Source organism: Carassius gibelio, chromosome B20 (genome assembly GCF_023724105.1).
Source record: "Carassius gibelio isolate Cgi1373 ecotype wild population from Czech Republic chromosome B20, carGib1.2-hapl.c, whole genome shotgun sequence".
In the NCBI taxonomy this organism is placed as follows: Eukaryota; Metazoa; Chordata; class Actinopteri; order Cypriniformes; family Cyprinidae; genus Carassius; species Carassius gibelio.
The window spans coordinates 17,849,844-17,869,428 of record NC_068415.1 but is presented as its reverse complement, the minus strand read 5'-3'; the positions used below and the strand labels follow the sequence as shown (position 1 = coordinate 17,869,428).

The 19,585-nt window shown below is 38.8% G+C and overlaps 2 protein-coding genes across 7 annotated transcripts in view; both read right to left on the bottom strand.

The window, feature by feature from the left end:
* LOC127983865 (meprin A subunit beta) overlaps positions 1–15,157 on the bottom strand; it is a 163,470-nt gene extending 148,313 nt beyond the window's left edge. The window contains exons 1-2 of one of the 2 annotated variants that reach the window (XM_052586237.1): positions 15,062–15,157; positions 1,558–1,638 (exon numbers count right to left, since the gene is read on the bottom strand). In XM_052586237.1, the coding sequence (XP_052442197.1) occupies positions 1,558–1,614 (57 nt within the window). In that variant the 5' untranslated portion in view covers positions 1,615–1,638; positions 15,062–15,157. The remainder of the gene's footprint in view (positions 1–1,557; positions 1,639–15,061) is intronic. The other variant, XM_052586238.1, reaches the window with a different exon arrangement.
* The window catches only part of LOC127983868 (meprin A subunit beta), a 75,291-nt gene continuing 62,803 nt past the window's right edge, over positions 7,098–19,585 (bottom strand). Inside the window, exons 1-15 of one of the 5 annotated variants that reach the window (XM_052586247.1) lie at positions 15,062–15,159; positions 14,755–14,835; positions 14,118–14,136; positions 13,973–14,032; positions 13,844–13,887; positions 13,512–13,590; positions 12,838–12,955; positions 11,241–11,419; positions 10,883–11,101; positions 10,566–10,718; positions 9,435–9,650; positions 8,890–9,357; positions 8,565–8,750; positions 8,375–8,487; positions 7,209–7,416 (exon numbers count right to left, since the gene is read on the bottom strand). In XM_052586247.1, the coding sequence (XP_052442207.1) occupies positions 7,375–7,416; positions 8,375–8,487; positions 8,565–8,750; positions 8,890–9,357; positions 9,435–9,650; positions 10,566–10,718; positions 10,883–11,101; positions 11,241–11,419; positions 12,838–12,955; positions 13,512–13,590; positions 13,844–13,887; positions 13,973–14,032; positions 14,118–14,136; positions 14,755–14,811 (1,953 nt within the window). In that variant the 5' untranslated portion in view covers positions 14,812–14,835; positions 15,062–15,159 and the 3' untranslated portion in view covers positions 7,209–7,374. Of the gene's footprint in view, positions 7,417–8,374; positions 8,488–8,564; positions 8,751–8,889; positions 9,358–9,434; positions 9,651–10,565; positions 10,719–10,882; positions 11,102–11,240; positions 11,420–12,837; positions 12,956–13,511; positions 13,591–13,843; positions 13,888–13,972; positions 14,033–14,117; positions 14,137–14,754; positions 14,836–15,061; positions 15,160–19,585 lie in introns of those variants that run through there. The other 4 variants (XM_052586249.1, XM_052586248.1, XM_052586246.1 and 1 more) reach the window with 4 other exon arrangements.

The following is a 19,585-nucleotide window of genomic DNA, read 5'->3' as shown; positions in this document are numbered from 1 at the left end:
GATTGGGCCAGCGGTTCCTGTGTTGTGATTCGACAGCAGCTTAGCGCACGCGGCCCTCCTGTAAATGCGATGGGACTAGTTTTGAGAAGCAAGTGGGCAGGAGCATGTGCTGGAGATGTACTTATAATCACAGGAGCGTTTTTACTGACGGGATGCACATGAAAATCACATTGAATTTTTTTGCACAGCCCTAACATCTAGTTAACAAAGCTAAACAGCATTGCCCTTTGTGTAATAAGTTACAGAAACTGTTAAATGCACCAACTTAAATAATAAAATACACTTACCGGTTGTGGACCATAAACAACGCCTTCTCTAGACAAAGAGGGAACTGCTCCATCTTTTAGGACAAATCTTTGTGCGAATCCGGCATTAAACTGATTGAGATTGAGAAAGCTGTCCTCAGCAAAATGTGCTGCACATAGTTTTTCATGTGGATTATAATTTTCAGGAACCGAGTTAAACATAAATTGTTACCATTAATCTCCAAGTACAGCATCCCTGGGAAGCCCAAACAAAGGTCATTCGACTCCGAGATGAAAATAACAGCGTTTCAACGACATGGCGACAAACACAAACGCAGCTCTTCCTCCTTCTCCGTAGGAGTGCAACAAGACCACGCCCCCATGTTTGTGTGTTCATGTGGGCGGAGTTTAGTCAAAAAACAGTTTTAGTGACGTCATTACCGCAGGAAGTAGAGGGATGTAGTCCAAACTGGTTGTTTTTTGTAGGCGAATTCTGTTAAATAAAATATCTCGCTTGGGATTGAACTTTGAGATTTAGAGTTTTAAAGATATTATTTATACTCTAACAACAACATTACACACTAACTAAAGTTTAAAACATGGGATCACGAAGAAGGGGACCTTTAATGTTTCACCAAACCTTCATTTATATTAAATATATCCTGGTCTTTTCCACTATACACATCAATCTCTGTATTGCCTTAAAAAAATTATAGTATAGCATAGCATAGTATATCAAATCATTACATCATACAGAGAGTTTAACTCCTAACCCTAGGGTTGTGGGTTTGAGTCCTGGGCCGGCAATAACACAACTTAGGTCTCCTTGAGCAAGGCACCGAACCCCTAACTGCTCCCCATGCGCTGCAGCATAAATGGCTGCCCACTTCTCTGGGTGTTTGTTCATGGTTTGTGTGTGCACTTTGGATCGGTTAAATACAGAGCATGAATTCTGAGTATGGGTCACCATACTTGGGTGTGTGTCATGTCACTTCCATATGAATACAGTTCATTGTTATATTCAAAATAATGTGATTACTTGTATGTCTCACCTGTGAGTGAAGATGTTTGGCTTTTAAAAAAAACATTAGAGAGATACGTGTCAAAGGTGCACATTTACATTAACAAACTTGTATAACCAAAGACTATTTCATTATAAAACTCATTCAGTCTCAAACAAGGCCATTACCATTTTACCATAACTGTGTTAGTTATGCTATAACATATTACTGCATGATCATTTGCTTCTGTTAAGCACAATATAACTCAACACATGATCACAAAATTGATGACATCTGAATTCTATACTCACCAAACACAGGGCTGTGAAACATCCGCACAGAATCAGTAATGTATGGAGAGACGCCATGAGAACTTCACTCTGAGACGCTCTCTTCAGAACATCAGTGCATTGTGTATTAACCAATTTATAGAACAAAAGAGCCTAGTCTGCAATGATAAGAGCCTGTAACTGATAGTGTATGATATTACACTAATAGGTAATTTGATATTATTAGGCATGATAAAAGTAATTATTGATAAAGATTTGGCTAAGACTTAGAATGATTTTAAAGCAATAGTCAAGCAAACATGAAAATTTGCTAAATATTTACTCACCCTCAAACCATCCAAAGATATAGATAAGATTATTTCTTCATGTGAACAGATTTGGAGAAATTTAGCATTAAATCACTTGGTCACCATTGGATCCTCTGCAGGGAATGGGTGCCGTCAGAATGAGAGTCCAAACAGTTGATAAAAACAAATAATTTTTGTTTGTAACTGTTTTGGACTGATATCAATACTGTACTCTCGTGTATTTCAGAATACCAGAAGCAAAGGTTTGAAGTTAAAAATGGATTATGGATGGATTGATGGATGTGTTTCTTACAAACAGCAAAAGAGGATTGTAAGTTTAGACTCTCATTCTGACGGCACCCATTCACTGCATAGTGAATCCACTGGTGAGCAAAGATGTCATGCTAAATTTCTTTAAATCTGTTCTGATGAAGAGAAAACTCATCTATATCTTGGATTGCCAAGTCAATTGAGTCAATTTTCAGTAAATGTTCATTTTGCGGTCAACCATTTCTTTAATTGTACACATTTTCTGCAGTCTGTGATGAAAAATATTTTCCACTCTAGATTAATGGACTAAAACTAGTTCTGTCAACTTTATTGTAATCACAAGTGATAAAATAAGTTTAAAATATTTAATGTAATTTAAGCAGGGGCAGGGCTAGGGATTCTAGGGCTTTTTTTTTTTCCTGACAAGAATTGTTTATTTAGAAACAGAACGTCTTTATATGAACACATCAAATGAGAGACTATTCAGACCCCAGACTATCCAGTCAAACGGGCATGGAAACGGACAGGTGATGAGGGAGCTTCAGTAGAACAACAGTGATATGTCTGTAAAAACTAATCTTCCTATCCTGTCAGTCAAATACTGTGCTCGTAGCATATGCACTTCATTTCCACTGACAAATGCAGTGGTGTGCACTGTATATAATTTTTGTTTAAAGTGCAAATGAAACTATGAGCATGCAATGTCATAGTTATGTCATCAGTTAAGTCATAATGTTACAATAAAGTTAACATAAAGTTTAAAGGATGCATGCATATAAGTATTTATGTTTGAATCACATTAAGAACATGTCTCTGAAATGCAGTGATTTTCAAAAATGTTCTGGTGCAGCCCAGCACTGTCTTCCTCATCTAACACACCTGATTCAACTTGTTAGTTCATTAGTAGAGACTTTAAGACCTGAAGCATGGCAGAAAAGGTAAAAAGAAGTGAGAAAACAGGATGCGTGTCAGTTCCGCATTTAGTTCAACAGTGGCAGCTCTTAAAATAAAAGCAACCAAAAACCTAATAACACAAGCTACTGTGTTAATTATGTTAATAATAAAAAAAAAGAAAAGAAAGAAAGAGGAAATCAATAATTTTGTAGCTTTAAGTATTCATCTGTATTTAATTTCAATATCAGTGTTTGACAACTTCATTGAATGGCACTGGCAGCTAAATATGAAATTTATTATAATGGGTTCATGTGAAGATTGTTTTAAGTTCACTTAAATTAGTTTTTATTTTTAAAAGGTCTAATAAATGTTCAAACTGATAGCTCTCAGTTATACTGTAATGTTGACTGGCTAGTCAATGATTAAATACTAGGGGGAAAAACAAGAGATATCAGTATGTATCAGTGATATTTGCCTTCAGTCATAACTAATATTAAAAATACACTATGTATGTTGTTTCTACATTCATTAAAACATTTAATCTGAAACTATTGCAATATAAAAGTATATTTAAAAAATGAAATGTTAGGTGGAATTATTTGTGATTCATTTCAGGAAAAAAATGAGACAAGTTATTTTTTTAATTGACTGACAGCTCTAATATATGGTAATACACAGGAACAGTAATATACCGTGCCTGGTTCATGTGTTGCAAAAGTGAGAAAAATGTTACCTATCTGTCAGGTTTTATAAATGAAAGATTCATATCTATCTATTAGAGATCTAATTTCACCATAATTTTGTTCTTTGCAACAAAACTCAGCTATCAGTTGGGTTAATGTTAGGCCCTGTATTTTTCAATCTGTGTAATTATAGTTTAAATCGAACTACTTTTAAAATTATATTTCATAAACCAACATCTCAGACATGAAATCCATGCGGGCAAGATATGGGCTGCATCTGGGCTGAAACTGCTTTCTGTCCTGATAGATGTGTAGGTGGATTGAGAGACAGTTTTGAAGTGAAGGTTGGAGTCCACCAAGGATCAGCGCTTAGTCAGCTGATTTTTATCACCATCATTGACTGCGTGACCGATGCTGTGAGAAGGGAAACACCATGGGACAAGATGTTTGCTGATGATGTTTTTATGTGCAACAAAGCAAGAACCAAAAGCAGAAGAAAGATTCAAAAGCTGGACCAAAGCCCTAGAGATTAGAGGCATGAAGAAGGTTATGTGGCAGGTAGAGATCGGTAAGTTCATTAGGCATTAGTTTATTCATTGGTTGGGGCCGTTAGAGAGGGTTGGATTACGTTTATATAAACAACATGCCTGTGTGACCTAGATGAGCGTTACTTCCCGGGATCCAGTTTCGCTTCCGGTTCATGGACTAAGGGCTGTTGTGACTTTGGCTTTGCAGGACGATTGTGGCAACTGTAGTTATCTCCATGGCTGCAGATATTGTGGCTTTGACTTATTGTTGGTGGCGGCCTGTGTCTCGCATCTGTATAGAGCATCACAGTCCTGCCCACAGCTGGTGCCGGAAGTAAAAATTTAATGCAATTTCTGCATTGACATTTGGGGTATAAGCCATAAAACGTAACCATACATGGTAGACTTAAAACCAGCTACGGCTGTACTAAGCGATAGTATATGCTCATATAAGCGCAAAAGGATCATGGGGCACTAACCTTGTTTTGATATAAATGCCTTTTATTCACGATGTCTTGGCTAAATACTTCATTACCCACAATCCCACAGTGATGCATCTGATTGGTGGAGCTCTTGTAACCGTCTGGTTAAACCTCGTGAAGGTCCGTGAAGACTGAAGATGATTAATAAAAAAATAAAATAAAATGAAAACCTGTGTTGCGTTTTTGCACGGTAGACTTATCAGTGCAATCATGATCGCCATGGCTGCCTCGAAAGTTTTGCAGGGAGGTTGGTAACGTTAGTAAGCATCATCGTCAACTTTAGCTAGCATTATTGTCAACTTTAGCATCGGTGCCCGATGCTGTTCCGGAGGTCGAGGCGGTGCCCGGTGCTGTTCCGGAGGCCGAGGTGGTGCCTGATGCTGTTCCGGAGGCCGAGGTGTTGCCTGATGCCGAGGCGGTGCCCAATGCTGTTCCGGAGATCGAGGTGGTGCCCGATGCTGTTCCGGAGGCCGAGGTGGTGCCCGATGCCGAGGCAGTGCCCGATGCCGAGGCGGTGCCCGTTGCTGATCCAGAGTCCGAGGTGGTGCCTGATGCTGTTCCGGAGGCCGAGGTGGTGCCCGATGCCGAGGCGGTGCCCAATGCTATTCCGGAGGTCGAGGCGGTGCCCGATGCTTTTCCGGAGGCCGAGGTGGTGCCCGATGACGAGGCAGTGCCCGATGCCGAGGCGGTGCCCGATGCTGATCCAGAGGCCGAGGTGGTGGCCGATGCCGAGGCGGTGCCCGATGCTGTTCCGGAGGCCGAGGTGGTGCCCGATGCCGAGGCAGTGCCCGATGCTGTTCTGGAGGCCGAGGCGGTGCCCGAGGCTGTTCCGGAGGCTGAGGTGGTGGCCGAGGCCGAGGCGGTGCCCGATGCTGTTCCGAAGGTCGAGGCGGCGCCCGATGCTGTTCCGGAGACCGAGGCGGTGCCCGAGGCTGTTCCGGAGGCCGAGGCGGTGCCCAAGGCAGTTCCGGAGGCCGAGGTGGTGCCCGCGGCTGTTCCCGATGCAGTGCCCGAGGCCGCTCCCGATGCCGTGACCGAGACGGTGCCCGAGGCTGTTCCAGAGGCAGTGCCCAAAGCCGAGGCGCCTCAGGTCTCCACAGGCAGTCCAGAGTCTAGTCAGGTTCCCGTAAACTCTCCAGAGACGAGTCATGATCCCGTGAACTCTCCAGAGTCGAGTCAGATTCCCGTGGACTCTCCAGAGTCGAGTCAGGTACCGGTGGACTCGCCAGGGCCAGTCACCGATGACCCTCCAGAGCCAAGTCAAGTCACTGGGTGGTCTGCTGCTCCATCCTGGGGGACTCCGGCCTCAACCACGGGGGCGTGTTGGTCATCTGCTCCGCCCTGGGGGACTCCGACATCGACCACGAGAACGTGGTGGTCATCCGCTCCGCCCTGGGGGACTCTGGCGGCGACCACGAGTATGTGGTGGTCTTCTGCTCTGCCCTGGGGGGCTTCCGCCCTGACCACACAGTTGTGGTGGTCTTCTGCTCTGCCTTAGAGGGCTCTGGCTTTGACTACAAGGCTGTGGTGGTCTTCTGCTCCGCCCTGGTGGGCGCCACATGATGTTCCTCATGAACTTCCGTTTTGTGTACTTGGTTTCTGTTATGTTTCTGTCTGTTCCCCTCAGTAAGTCTGGCCCTCCATCCCTCCCCCTGAACCTCCTCCGATCCTCCTCCCTCCTGGTCTCCCTGTTTTGTGTTTACACTTCTAGTGTCTGTTCCCCAAGTTTTCTTTTCCGGCCCTCCGTCCCTCCCCTGAGCCTCCACCTGTCCGCCGCCCTCCTGGTCTTTTTGGTTTGTTTTTTTGTGTGTCTGAGGAGCATCTGGAAGCTGCTCCTTAGAGGGGGGGTAATGTCACAGTGTCTGGTCTGTGTATCCCTGGGTGTCCACTAGAGGTCTCACTTCCCCTTATCGTCACCCCATTTCAGAACTACAATTCCCACTAGTCTTGTTGGTACTCTTCACTGTTCATTGTATTCAGCTGTTCCCACTTACATCGTTTGCACCTGTCTATAAATACCTGGTTTGTTTCTGTCTTTTTTACGGAGTCCTTGTTTAATGTTAAAGTTATTTCATGTCAGTCATTCTTGCCTTGCCTTGCCTTGCCTTGCGTTCGTGTCTTGTTTATGTTTTGTTTTGGATCTTCTGGTTTTGACCCGGCCTGGCTTGTTTACCCGTTTGGATTACTCTTAATAAACGTCATACCCGCAATTGGTTCTCTCTCCTCGTTCCTTGCATCACGAGCCGTGACAATGATCTCAGAGAATCTGATGTTTCTCATTAGTGCAGCGCCAATAGACAGCTGCATCTTTTGAAAATTCAGGAATGTAAATTCCATTACAATTATTTATAATAAAGCACTTTGTTACAGACTACAACATAACACTAATAAACTGTGGGAGCATTAATGGTTGACTGCTTCTTTTGATGCTTTTACATTTATTCATTTTGCAGGCAGTTTTATCCAAAGCAACTTACAAATGAGGAAAACAAGAAGAAATTCATCTTAAGGAGGCAATGAACATGAGAAGTGCTAGTAATAATAACTTTTCTTGAGCATAGTACTTATCAGTTTTTTCTTTTTTTTAATGCAGGTTATAATTCAGTAGCTCCAGCTCCAGCTAGGCTCACAATATACGGCCAATTCTGGAAAGATTTCTCTCTCTCCATTGAGGCTTCTTGATGTATGCTGCATCTCATGGGGATCTTTTAGTCCATGGTCCCAGGACTCTGGGGTTCTGTAAGAGAAAATTCAGTTTATTGGGAGCGGTGTTGAGAAGGTTTGGAAATGTAATAGTTTACAGATTACAAGTTACCCTATGTAAAATTGAATAAATAGTGTATTTCAATTGATTTATTAAAGTAATGTTTTTGATTACATTTGATTATTTTTCTAAATTTCTAATGTTTTTGAGGATTAATCATTTTCAAACATGTAAAGCAGGCAGGGTTAATTTGGGTTTAAATAAAGAAAACATACATTAACCTAAATATGAAATAAAACAGTTGTAAAAAAAACAATCATATGTATGTGTGTGAAAATATTTAGATAACCTTTGTATTCTGAAGTGAAGTGAGAAGTGAAGTGAAGTGAAGTGAAGTGAAGTGAAGTGAAGTGATATTCAGCCAAGTATGGTGACCCATACTCAGAATTTGTGCTCTGCATTTAACCCATCCGAAATGCACACACACAGAGCAGTGAACACACACACACACACACACACACACACACACTGTGAGCACACACCCGGAGCAGTGGGCAGCCATTTATGCTGCGCCGCCCGGGGAGCAGTTGGGGGTTCGATGCCTTGCTCAAGGGCACCTAAGTCGTGGTATTCAAGGTGGAGAGAGAACTGTACATGCACTCACCCCACCCACAATTCCGTCCGGCCCGAGACTAGAACCCACAACCCTTCGATTGGGAGTCCAACCCTCTAACCATATATATATATATATATATATATATATATATATATATATATATATATATATATATATATATATATATATATATATATATTTTTTTTTTTCTCATTAATTGTAACAAATTATATTATTTATTTTGTAATTAAATCACACAATTTGGTTACATGTAAGTTACTCAACAACACTGAATGGGATTTACTGTATATCCATTTACATTTAATAATGGTACAATTATCAAGTTTAGGAGAAAACTGGGATATAGATGCATACAACCATCTGTTTCTTTGGCTCCCCCGCATCACGGTCATCAATCTCTAATCGCAGGTCTCTGATTTCCGGTCTCCAAGACTCTCTGGTCTGAGTCCCCAAAAGTCCAGTCACGTCTATTGATGATGTTGATATTTAAAACTCTTGTCATATTTCATAAGAATTTCATTTGCATTGAATAAGAACTGCACACCTTCAAGGGAGAGGAGGAAGATGACATCATCTCCTTTAATAAAGCTTCGGCTCTTCAGACGATCATGTGTGATGTAATGGCTGTAACCGTAACCCCACCCCCGGTAGAATTTACTACCATCTGTGTCAGTGACTAGACTGCCTACTTTTCGTGGGTTGTCCCAGATATACTTAACATTACCTGTGGCTGCACAAAATGAGAAGATTCTATTTAAAAACACATATTGCCATTTATCTCTAAGAAATTTGTAATCAAGTATCTGCATTTAGCATATCAGCATTAATGGCACATAAAAATGACTCATAACTATAACTTTGTTTCTTACAGTCTGTGAAAGTCATGTTTGGATCTGTAGTGATCATCTTAATGTTGTTCATGCGATGTTGGATGTCTGGATTCTGGTCCATCAGCTCCATAGATGCCTGACGCCATGGACATGGCCATTGGAGATTGTTGTCTTTGGGTCCAGAGGTTAAGTGGAGGTATATTGCCATTATATGTGGACTATCCTTCAAGCCATTAATGTTCAAAGAAATCTGAAATGAGTAACCATCTGGGGACAGGAAACGGGGGCTGTAGGCAACGGAACCGGCAGGGGTTGTAGCGAGAAGCCTTTTAAAATCACGAATGCGCCAAATGTGTTGAGGACACTTGGTCTCTGAAAGGTTGAGGTCATCCAGAGACAGACCACCCTTTGATGGGTTTCTTCCTTTAACCCCTTCAAACACTACTCTGAATTTATCAGAGACATTTAGCGTAACATGGTATAGTTCCCAGGAGCCTCGAAATCCACCTAGGTTGTTCAAGTTTAAGTTACCCATAGGCTAAAGGGATTTATTTATTGGTGTTTTAAACAAAAAAAATGATTACCTCTGATCTTCTGAATGAGTCTCAGGGCTCCTTTGGGGTTTTTAACGGTGTATTCACGCACCCAGATATTTAGCTGGTCATCAACGCTTCCGCTGTTGTAGTGATAGAACTGCAGGCATTGGGAACGTCTTTTGGGATGAAAGAGGCGACTTTCCAGGAAAGCCTGGTCACCCTTGGTTCCTGTGGCTGTGCTGAAATGCATGAAGAACCCAACCCCTGTGGAAATATAAACTTTATTAAATAATATACCATTAAACCAGTATTCTCACGTTCTCTTTGGACCTCATAATGGAGTTTAAAAATCATTTTGTCATATTGGAATCCTTGACAAGAAATGTCTTGAGAAGGTCAAAGAATATTTCCTTATGGTTTCAGTAAAATGTGTTTATCATGAAGACCAAAGTGCCACCATCAAGAAAAAAGGTACCAGTGCAGGTTTATGGACTATGGATTATTCAATTTTAGTGTTGTTCATATAACAAAAATTAAACAAATAGTCTTCCATGTGACACCATCCCATTTAAGACAGTATTTGGCATAACTATGTATTTTGTGATAAGACCTGAAATAATCATATAATAATGTATGTTTTAAACACTTTGTGTTAAATTACCTTGGTAAACAAATATAAATAATGGTCAATTCTGTGATTTCTGAAGGAGTTTATAATATAGCTACTGAGAGAGTGACTGTAAGTTGGACATTTATCTTTATAGATATCTCTATATAATTTGATTCCTCTTTTTAAGTCATGGAAATGCAAAAGAAGATTTTTTTTTTCTTTTACAGTTGGCGTAAATAATACTTGTCATGTTGAAAAAATTCCCATTTCCACACAACACTCCTGCTTGATGTGACACACAGTGACAAGAATCATGATTTTTGATGCATCAATACCAAAGATATTTGTGTTTATATGGATCTGAACAAATGAGGTTTCACAATGGGAGGGGCTATTGAGCATGATGTTGCACAAATGGAAAAAAAAAATAATTTTAAAATTCTCTTAACTCACTTGCATGAAGTTTTATTGCTAGTGATCCTGTGGCTCAAAAATGACAATTTTCAATATAAATCAATGCAAAACTAATTTGGCTTGAATCCTTCTTTTGTGGTTAGGGGTGTTTATACCTTGACATCGACCCAGGTTGGTGTAGTCCGTCTGTGGACCACCCTTTACTCTTTGTACACGAGCCCATTTGGCATTTCCACCATCACCCTGGATCATGCCACAGATATTCGGCTCCTCAAACTGGCAAGAGTCCAGAAATATTGAGGCTGTAGCTGGAAGAATTATGAAATATATTTAGAACAAGATGAGGGAGAGAAGTAAATTATTAGTCGAGCAAGTAGTCTTTATCTTATCAGTCAAACTAATGTCAAATATATAAAACAAAACAAAAAAAAACAAAGAATATTCTACAGAAAGTGCTTAATCATAAACTTACTACAATTGTAAAGCCGATTCAACTTGAGCAGGTCACTTTCACTAAATTCCATGCGTTGACCAATCACATCCAAGAATTCTGGTATTTTGGTAACAATGGTCGGTTCACTTCCTTTGCTGAAATCTGTCTTACTGTAGTGCATGACTGAACCATAATCATAGGGCACACCGAGAGAGCTTGAAACCGTTTCATTATATGAATGAAAGTTGTGCTCTTTACCTACGCGAGCAACAAATGGCAAAACAATTAATAAACAAATTAGTTTGTATTTAATATTAATATATTTATAGATTTTAGGAGTTTGGCATGACAGAATGATATTTTTATTGATATGTGTATTTAAGAATTCAATAGTTACCCTCTTCAATCTGGTCCCACATGATGGTGACATAGTCGTCTCTGTCAGATCTGGATTGCTCGTGCCAGAAACCCAGCGCATGCAGAAACTCGTGCTCCACTATTCCTAAATGGTCACAGTTTTCACCAATTGACAACTCTTGTTTCCCCATCCGTTGATTTCCCACCTTTGAGTAACATCTGATTGAACATAAAAATATCACCTTTTCATCACCCTGAATTTCTTTTTCTTTTTTTTTACAACCAGTGCAATAAAAATCTAAATGTTTTCAAATGCCTGAAATGGTCTAACATGCTTATTTGCCTAAAATATTATTTAATAAATTTAAGTGATTAAAGATCCACTGAAGTGCCTTGGAGTGTCACAATTTTCAAACTACACGTCCTCAGCATCATTATAGTCATTTCTTTGCTTTAGTTAAAGTTTCAAATCGAAACTAAAGGGGAAATCTATTAGATTTAGACTGTGGCTGTCAAAAGCGGTCAAATTTGTTTTTACTGAGATCAACAGCTCTGACTCAAGCTGTGATATGAACAAAATACTGCTGGCTATTTCAAAAAGAGGTGGGGCTTCTCGCTATGTCTTCCTGTTTCAGCTAAATCTATGTCAACTCAGAATAATATGTACACTGTTTTAATTGTTATCTATACCCTATATAGTGTACTACATGCCATTAACCATACAGAAAATACTAAATGAATAGGGCCGTGCGAAGATGATGGGTTAAGCAGCTGCATTTTTTCAAAGCTTGTGACAGTCGTTCCGAAAACCAAGTGAGTAATTCATACTGTTTTACATCAAGATGTCTTCACAAAAACTGATTAAACCTGCCAAACTACAACTAGACTCCAAAAGGCAAATATTCCTCACCTAATTTTGAAAAGAAAGATGAAGAAAAAGTAATGGAGCAAAACAAAAGAGAACGCAGAGATGGCTAATGAAACCATTTTGGAGATGATATTAAATCTGAAAAGGAGGGTGTATGAGAACCTGTTGGATTTATGTGAAAAATCCAAACAAAGAAGCACTATGATTGTAAACCTAACGAAGGTGGTTCAGTTCAGCATGGAAGAGGTTAATGAGTGCAACAACAACAACAACACACACAAAAAAAAAGATTTAAGGACTTGGAGATACAAAATGATCAACTTCCCAAGAATCGTGATCTTAAGGAGAGGGTTAGAGAAAGGAAAGATATAGAATGAGGTGGTGACTCCGTATCAAAGGCATAGAAGAAAAAAAAGATTAAGCTATTAGATCACTTGTCAGTCCATAACAATGTTAGATTAGATGGTGGATTTAGATGGTGGATTTCTTTTCTTTTTTTCTTCTTTTTGATTTCTATAAAGCATCTATTTTATTTTGAGGCATTTTGTTTTTGGAGTAAGAAAATAATTTAATGTTATATAATGGTATCAATCAGCACGATAATCTCAAAATATTCCCCAACTAAAAGAGGAATTCAGTAGCTATACCTGACTGTAAAAAAGTAAAAAAAAAAATATTTTGTAGGTTTTCGTTTAAGAAAAAAAAGTTACATTTACATAAATGTGTGAAGATGAGTTTAAATGTGTGTATTGTTTTGAAGTTTTCTTACCCTCTGCTTTTAAATACGAAAATGTAGTTTGGCTCTCCATCCCAGGGTTTAAAGTCAATACAGGTCTTGAGTCTGTATTGCTCAAATGCTCTCAGTATCACACCTTTAGCATTAACTTCTATAAAAAAATAATAATAATACAATTAAAAAAAAGGCAGAAGAGGGAGGTGTCATGATCATAGACTTTCTGTTCCTTTTGTTTCATTACTTTGGCCATGTTCCGTTCCTTTTTTTGTTAATTGATAAATCCCCACCTGTTTCCATTCCCCTGATTACGCAACAGCTCTGACCCAAGCTGTAATATAAACAAAACACTACTGGCTATTTTACAAAGAGGTGGGACTTCTCGGCATCTGGGCGTGATGATTTGCCACGGGACTTCCAGTCACCAGCTCCGCCTTGGTGTGAGGATTCCCTGATGGATGACCATAGTTCCTTGTATTAATGTGATGTATTGATGTTTCAAGAATTGTGTTGGATGTGCCCTTATTCTCCCTTGAGCTTTAAAAGAACTCTTTTGATATATCTTCCTCATGCGCCTTGTTCTACACACCAGCACACGTATTACAGGAGGACAGTGAGTAATTTGGAGCAAATATTAAGTTAGAATTCTAATATCAGATACAGGTCAAAGCATAAATTGAACTGAATCAGTTATTGTTATATTCACAGACCGAGGCTGCTGTCTAGGACATATGGCACAGTGGTCGGCCAGCGATACTTTTCATCCAGAATAGTGTTTCTGTCTTCTCCCTGTTAAATATATACCAAACAAGGATTTATTTTATTTAAATAAAATGTTATCATTTTTATGTTTGTGATGTTTAGTGTATCTAACTGTATTTACACATAAGTTTGACCTCTTGAGGTTAATGTTGACAATTTCTGAAGGTTAAGAATGTCCTTAAAAATTATTTCATTATTTTTTAAGCCCAGAGATTCAGGCCCTAATTTCTATCCTGTTTGTGGAAAGTGGCATGAGAATTTGTTCAAAGTAAACACTGACCTCCTTTATCAGAATGTCTCCTTCCACCAGGTCAAGTCCTGCAGCTGTTGAATGAGACAGCAGTTAATGCAAAACTGTTATAGAAATTATGCTACAGATTTAATATGTGGTATTAATGTTTCCACAAACCTTCATTTATTTCAAATATATCCAGTTCTTTTCCACTATCCACATCAAACACTGCATTGCCTACAAAAAATGTCAAATTCTGAAAATATTATATAAATATCAATAGAAAACAGTTATATTAAAATGATGTGAATGTTATACTCACCAGTGAGTGAAGATGTTGGCTTTTAAAGAAAACATTATAGAGATAAGTGTCAGACGTGCACATTTACAACAACAAGCTATTACAGTGTAAGTTTTGATATTGTATGAAATAACCACAAACTATCATAAAACTCATTCAGTCTTGAACAAGGTCGTTGTATTTTAATATAACAAGAGCTGTGTAAGTTTTGCTTTAACACTGTGGTGGAGGCGTGGTTTAGCGAAGTCGGCGTACGGGGCTCGTGAGAGGCTTTATTCCAAAACCAAAACAAAACAAATAAACAAACAAACAAACAAACAAACAAGCGCGGCAGGTGCGCGCGCACTCTCTAACAGCACTTCGGCCACGGATACTGCGTCTGGTTTGCTCGATCGCTCTCCAGCTTCCTGCGCTCACGAGTCCCCGTCTCTCTCTCCTTTCGCCGGCTGTCGCGCTCCTTAAATGCGGGTTCCCCACGCCAATCACTGAAACGAGATCCAGGTGTTACTTGTTTCTCACCTGAACCACTTATCGCCGCTCGTCTCTTCACTCGCTCTCCCGTTGCAGACTTCGCTAAACCACGCCTCCGCCACAAACACAATATTAATAAACACATGATCGCACAATTGTTTCTCTGACATCTGAATTCTGTACTCACCAAACACAGGGCTGTGGCACATCCACACAGAATCAGTAATGTATGGAGAGACGCCATGAGAACTTCACTCTGAGACGCTCTCTTCAGAACATCAGTGCATTGTGTATTAACCAATTTATAGAACAAAAGAGCCTAGTCTGCAGTGATATGAGCTTGTATCCGATAGTTTATGATTTATTACACTAATGGTTAATTTGATATTATTAGACATGCTAAAAGTAACTATTGATAATGATTTGCCTAAGAGTTAAATTTAGTTTAATGCAACAGTTCACCTTAAATTAAAATTTGCTGAAGATTTACTCACCTTTGTTATGGAAAAATGTTTTCAGCTCTTGTGAGCCAATAACTCAGAGACTATTATAGTATAAGAAAAAGCAGGGTTTATTCTTGCAAGAAAGTCACACCATCATACAGAGCATCTGCACAGTGTGTGACAAAAAGGGACCCTTAGACTCAGTATTTATATCCCAATCAAACCAGGATGTTTCTATCTCATCCAATCATAATGCATACTCATATGTCTCCATTTAGGGTATCTATTTTCCCTCAGACTAGGGTTGAATAAGTATTTAATTTATCTTCCTTGAAGTTTGGGTGTAGGGTGTTTGAAAAAGAAAACATAATTTCTGGTTGTGCACTTGTCTCGCACCAATTCGCATGTGATGAACATGAGCATAAAAAAAATGTGATCCTGGACCACAAAACCAGTCATAAGGGTCCAATTATTATTATTATTATTATTATTATTATTATTATTATTTTAGATTTTTACAATAAGCTTTATATTCATGTATAGGTTAGGAAAGCACAATAACAAAGTATTGAGAAAATCACCTTTAAAGTTGTCCAGATGAAGTCCTGAGTAATACATATTTCCAATCAAAAATTAAGTATTGATATATTTACAGTAGGAAATTTTCTACATATCTTCATGGAACATGGTCTTTACTTAATATCCCAGTGATTTTTGGCTTTATAAAATATTTATAATTTTGACCCATACAATGTATTGTTGGCTATTGCTACAAACATACCCGTGCTACTTATGACTGGTTTTGTCGTCCAGGATCACAAATAAGTATCAGAATGCTTTTACCTAAACCATTATATTCTTTACCTTCTTTGATCAAATAAACAGTTAATGCTTCAAGATGAGAACTAAAGAGCAAATAAAAGAAACATACACAAACTAAAATTTACATAGCAAACCAACTTTTGATTATTCTTCAATCATTCCATATATTCAACCATCAAGACCATCAACATTTACATTTATTCATTTAGCAGACGCTTTTATCCAAAACGACTTACAGATGAGGACAGTGGAAGCAATCAAAAACAACAAAAAGAGCAATGATATATAAGTGCTATAACAAGTCTCAGTTAGGTTAACACAGTACACGTAGCATAGTATTTTAAATAATATAATAAATAAAAAAAAAAACCAGATATATTAAAAAAAGAATAGTGCAAGCTAGTGTTAGAGGTCTTTACACACACACACACACACACACACACACACACATACAATTGCATAATTAATGAAAAGAATATAGAATACAAAAAGATTAGAAAGGTAGTAAGTTTTTTTTTTAAGAATAGAATTAGAATAGTGATTGTTAAAGTTAGAGGGTTAAATTAAAGATGGAAGAGATGTGTTTTAAGCCGATTCTTAAAGATGGCTAAGGACTCAACTGTCCGGATTGAGTTGAGGAGGTCATTCCACCAGGAGGGAACATTTAATTTAAAAGTCTGTAAAAGTGACTTTGTGCTTTTTTGGGATGGCACAATCAAGCGACGTCCAGAAAGCAAGCTTCTAGAGGGCAGTTACTTCTCTGAAGTAACAAATTTAGGTAAATGGGTGCAGAGCCAGTGGTAGTTTTGTAGGCAAACATCAATGCCTGCTTGGCTGAATAGACTGCAATGACCCCGACAAAATAACATCATGTTCGTAGTTACAGTATAGCCAACCTTGTTTTGCCTGTCTCAGGGTCTCTAGAGGCTGACCCCTAAACAAAAAGCATCATGTCAGCATTGTCAATGGGGGTCTCTCTGAGGTCTGGCCATTGCTTCCAAACAGCTTCAAGCACAGTTACACAGTAAAGTCATACCTTCTTCTTCTCTGTTGTTAACAGAGTGGTAATATTTAACATAGAGCAGTGTTTCACTGTCACATGTGTTTTTTTAATAAATACAGTGTGGTTTCTTAGCCAGCGATCAGTAGACAGATATGAAGTTTCCTGTTTCAGCAGAATTATTGACAGCGTGTGAAACCAGCAGTGTTGCATCAGTGTAACCCATTATGGCTTTTTCTGCAGTTGTACTGGCTGTAAGCATTTTGGCAACCTGGCAAACACATGATTTTTTGCATAATTTGGGATGAATGTGCAACAATTTGAACACATTCCCAGGAATGAGAATAGTTGTTTTTTGTAGCTGGTTTTGGAATTTTTTGAATGGCCTCAACCTCTTTTGCAGACAGTGACTTCCTCGCTCCTAATGACATTCACCCAAAAAATTTACTTGCTGTTGTGCAAACTAAGTTTGAACAGCTTGCTTTATGACCAGTTTAACAGTGTCTTTTTCACACCGCTCCTTTGTTGGTCTGCATACTATGAAGTGGTGCAGGTGTCAGGAGAACTGCTTCTAGGCTCCTTCTCAGTGCCTCGTAATGTATTGTTGGTGATTCCCAGTAACCTTGACATAATATTGTAAAAGTGTTACCTTTCCCAATAAAATTTAATGCAAACCAGAATTGATTGGGTGTACTGGCATACTGATCTGTCATTTTCCAGATCAACCATAGAAAACCATTTGGCATCTGATGGCACTTGAGACATTATTAGCACATTTAGTGAATGCGTCTAAACTGCAGTGTTAGTAGCTTGTCTTGTCAACCTTTATTTATATAGCACATTTAAAAACAACAGAGGTTGAGCCAAAGTGCTTTACAAAAGAATATATATAAAAAAATAAATAAAAAAAAAACAGTTAAAAAACAACAACACATAATTCTATCAACATCAACACAGAATGTATAATCTATTCACAACCTGGTGTCACAGAATTCCGTGAAATGTCCACGGGCCCTTAACTCAAAATCCGTTAAGCCATCACGGGATTGCCCCAAATTCCGTGACCCGGCCACGGATATTTCTCCAACGCAAGTCAATGACACTGACCTCCCGTGGTCCACACACGGATACCCGTTTCAATGACGGAGGACAGAACTCGCTGAACGGACGTGCTTTCTCATTTGGAAAAGCAACATTTGAAGTATTTGTTTCTTTTCCAACATCAAATGCCATAATGACGTTAACCAGACAGCTGTTGTAGTTATTGCATTGTCCTGTCATCATAAAAATTACGTTTGTTTCAGTTAGATAACACTAGAACTGCCATGACGGTCTAAATGACCGTTTTGAAATGTATATGTACAATAACTTTGTTGAATAAAAAAATACAATCTTGCTGGTTTGTGACTTTTCCTAAAAGTGTTTCTATTTTTACTTACAATAGATTTTATATAAATTACATAAAAGGCAAAAAAATATGAGCATTTCTACCTATTAAAGCCATAACGGTCATATTGACCGCTCTAAATCTCGCACGATTCTATTGTTCTTTCCCGCGGTTTATTGTCTCTGTCAGCGTCACCAGTACTATTAGCATATGCTCATTTGATTATAAATACAAATTCTTGGACTACAAATTATTATTGCCTTTTAAAAAATAAATTTATAAAGAGTTTATAGGGAGCGTTTAGAAAATGTCTAATACAAATAATAGAATGAAGAGATTAGAGAAATATGACTTTTGCCATGGCCTTGGAAATGCTTCACAATCTGGACAGTGATGACTCTGATGCAGGGGCGCTGTCTGAGGTGGAAAGTGACAGCGACCTTTCCTGGGTGCAAGACAACAGTTCATCCTCATCAGAGAGTGAGTCAGAGTCCGTAAAAAGGAAAAAGAGGCGGTTACCTTCCTCGGAGATTAGGGAACCAGATGTTCCATTCACAGCTGACGTTCCAGGTAAACTTGGATGCCCATATTTACTAGTTCTGCTGTTCATATTATTATTATTATTTTATTATCTTATAATATTATAAAATTATTATTATTATTAGAATATTACTATCATTCTTACGTAATTGTTATTGTTATTATTATTAGAATATTATTATTATTGTGATATTATTATTATTATTATTATTATTATTATTATTATTATTCTTATTAGTGTTATATTGTTGTCCTAGGCCTTCCCGAACCAGTACCTGCACTTGAGCCAGCTGGAGTGCTCAGCCCGCCCTTAGAGTCATCTCGGCCGGAGGTGGCTGTGGAAAAGGGAAAGGATGGGACGGTGTGGACCATCCTTCAGTCAACTGAACGTCCAGTGAGAAGGCAGAGCCAAAATGTTCTGACTGAAGCTGCCGGTCCCACCGCGCACGCGAAGCGCAACTTCGAAGATGCGCTCACTGCCTTTCTGTGTTTGTTTGACGATGGCATGTTGAAACGTTTTACTACTAAATTTTTCTCAATTTCTAATTATTATTATTAATATTTCACAAACATTGGAAAGGTTTGCGTGACCTCCTGTGAGATCTCTGCAAAAAGTCTCACATTAAGCATGTAATGTATAAGCTGCATGTAATGAAATAATATTTCCTTTCTTTCTTTATTCTTCAAGAAGCAGCAGGAGACAGATCATTCTCACCGTATCCTCCGGAAAGTCGCACTTAAATTCCACACACGCCGGTCCCACGATGATGTTTACAATAAAACATACGGCCTAGATTCATGTCACAGTGAGTGCAGTGACGTTAAT